The following is a 1,878-nucleotide window of genomic DNA, read 5'->3' as shown; positions in this document are numbered from 1 at the left end:
GACCCTTTCTGGATGATAGCCCATCTTTCTTTGCTTGGGCACAGGTAAGGGATTCACTTTTCCCTTTCCCTCATGTCCCACCATCTGCTCATCTAATGTAAGTGCCATGTCTGAGGCTACAGAGGCCACAGGAGTCTATGCAGGAAGGCCTCAAATGCCAGAGTAAGAGCTTGGGTTCAAGTGAGGATGGTTGGGGAACCAACTGATTTGATTCTAGCTTCTCAACCTCTCTAGACCCTGTCTCTTCCTCTCTTCCACACTCTCACGGCCCTAGGTCAAGCCACCTTCAAGTCTTGCAAGAGCCTCTCCAGTGGCCTCCTTTCAGACTTGGGCTTCTAGTCTTGCCCCTCCCATCCACTCTCTACATTATAGCCAAACACAAATCTTTCTAAAAATTTCCAAGGAGGTAAATCTCACCACTCCCCTGTTTAATGGCTTCATGGGTTCCCCAGCTATCCTCAACTGAGTCTGAGCCTACTCCTAGCATTTGAGCTAGTTGGCTCTGGGCTGCTCTGGCTTCATCTGTCTTTCCAAACACTTTAACAACTAGAAGACCCTCACCATGTGTCATCCTGCCCCTTTGTCCGAGTTGTGCTGTCTGTTTGGGATGTCTTCCCCTCTTCTTAGCTACTTGATATATACCCGCACCTCTTTCAGTATTCCACATAAGCATCACCTCCTCTCTGGAGAATCTTCTGACTCACTTCCTCAAATAGGTTCTCAAGTAGACTTCTACCGAAAAGGCATCTGTATCCACTCTGTCTTCTCACTTAGGCTGGACACCGCTGGTGGCTGGGTGTCTATCATCTATCACCAGCAGGCTGCACTGGGCTTGACCCACTACCCAACCCAGTAAATGAGGATTGAAGGGAGGAAAGCACTTTTGGAGCCCTCAAGCTTTATTTATTTTTTTAATTTTAATTTTTTTAGCCAGAGTCTCACACAGTTGCCCAGGCTGGGGTGTAGTGGTGACCATCCTGGCTCACCACAGCCTCAGCCTCCTGGACTGCAATCCTTCTGCCTCAGCCGTCTGAGTAGATGAACCACAGGCACACATTACCGTGCCTGGCTACTATTTTTGAAACTATTTTTTGTAGAGACAAGGTTTCGCTATGTTGCCCAGGCTGGTCTCGAACCGCTGGGCTCAAGCAATCCTCCCACCTCGGCTTCCCCAAGTGCTGGGATTACAAGTGTGAGCCTGTAAAGAGCTTGGGGCCCTCAAGCTCTATAAGGACGCCTGCGTGCACTGGAGTTGGTTGGATTTGGGTTAAAGTACCAACTCTCCAAGAGCTGTCTGGTCTTGGGCATGTCCTTTGAATTCTGAGTCTTTGTTCCTCAGCTCTGCCTGCCTCCCAGGATTCTGCAAAATCACGTTAAGTACCTGGTACAGTGCCTGACTTTCTGAAGGAGCTCAGAGAGCACCCCCTCCACCAAGAGGCAGAGGGGGAAAAGCTGTTTGGTCCGGGAACAGAGGGTTAGACATGGAACCGCAGGGAGAATGAGCAAAAACACCTGAGCCCCGCTGTGCTTGGGTTTCTAAGACCGCTGGCCACCCACTGGGTCCCGGAGCAAACTCCGCTTCGGGGGTGGGAGCGGGGAAACCGACCAAGAGCCGCCCCGCCCAGGCCCTCCCCCGGCCGCCTGAATGGACCGGCCCCCGTGACGTCACAATCCCGGGAGGCGGCCAAGGCCCGGCTGGGGGCGCCCTCGTTTCTCGCCGCCGCGCTCTGGGATGCGGGCGTGAAAGGCGAGCCGGGAGGGCGGATGGCGACGAGGAGCAGCCGCAGCCCCATGCCCCTGGGCACGGCTCAGGGTGACCCCGGAGAGACGGGAGCGCCGCCGGACCCCGACGCCGGCCTCCGGGACGCGGGCGCGGCC

The 1,878-nt window shown here is 54.6% G+C and overlaps 1 protein-coding gene across 1 annotated transcript in view; it reads left to right on the top strand.

Moving 5' to 3' along the window:
* Positions 1–1,764: 1,764 nt before the first annotated feature.
* Positions 1,765–1,878, top strand: part of ACTL7B (actin like 7B) — a 1,162-nt gene continuing 1,048 nt past the window's right edge. Inside the window, 1 exon segment of the mRNA XM_021717743.1 lies at positions 1,765–1,876. Coding sequence (XP_021573418.1) covers positions 1,765–1,876 — 112 coding nt within the window.

This window comes from Carlito syrichta, unplaced genomic scaffold (assembly GCF_000164805.1).
Source record: "Carlito syrichta isolate Samal-C Ts95f unplaced genomic scaffold, Tarsius_syrichta-2.0.1 Scaffold310675, whole genome shotgun sequence".
Taxonomy (NCBI): domain Eukaryota; kingdom Metazoa; phylum Chordata; class Mammalia; order Primates; family Tarsiidae; genus Carlito; species Carlito syrichta.
This window is presented reverse-complemented; position numbering and strand designations above follow the sequence as displayed.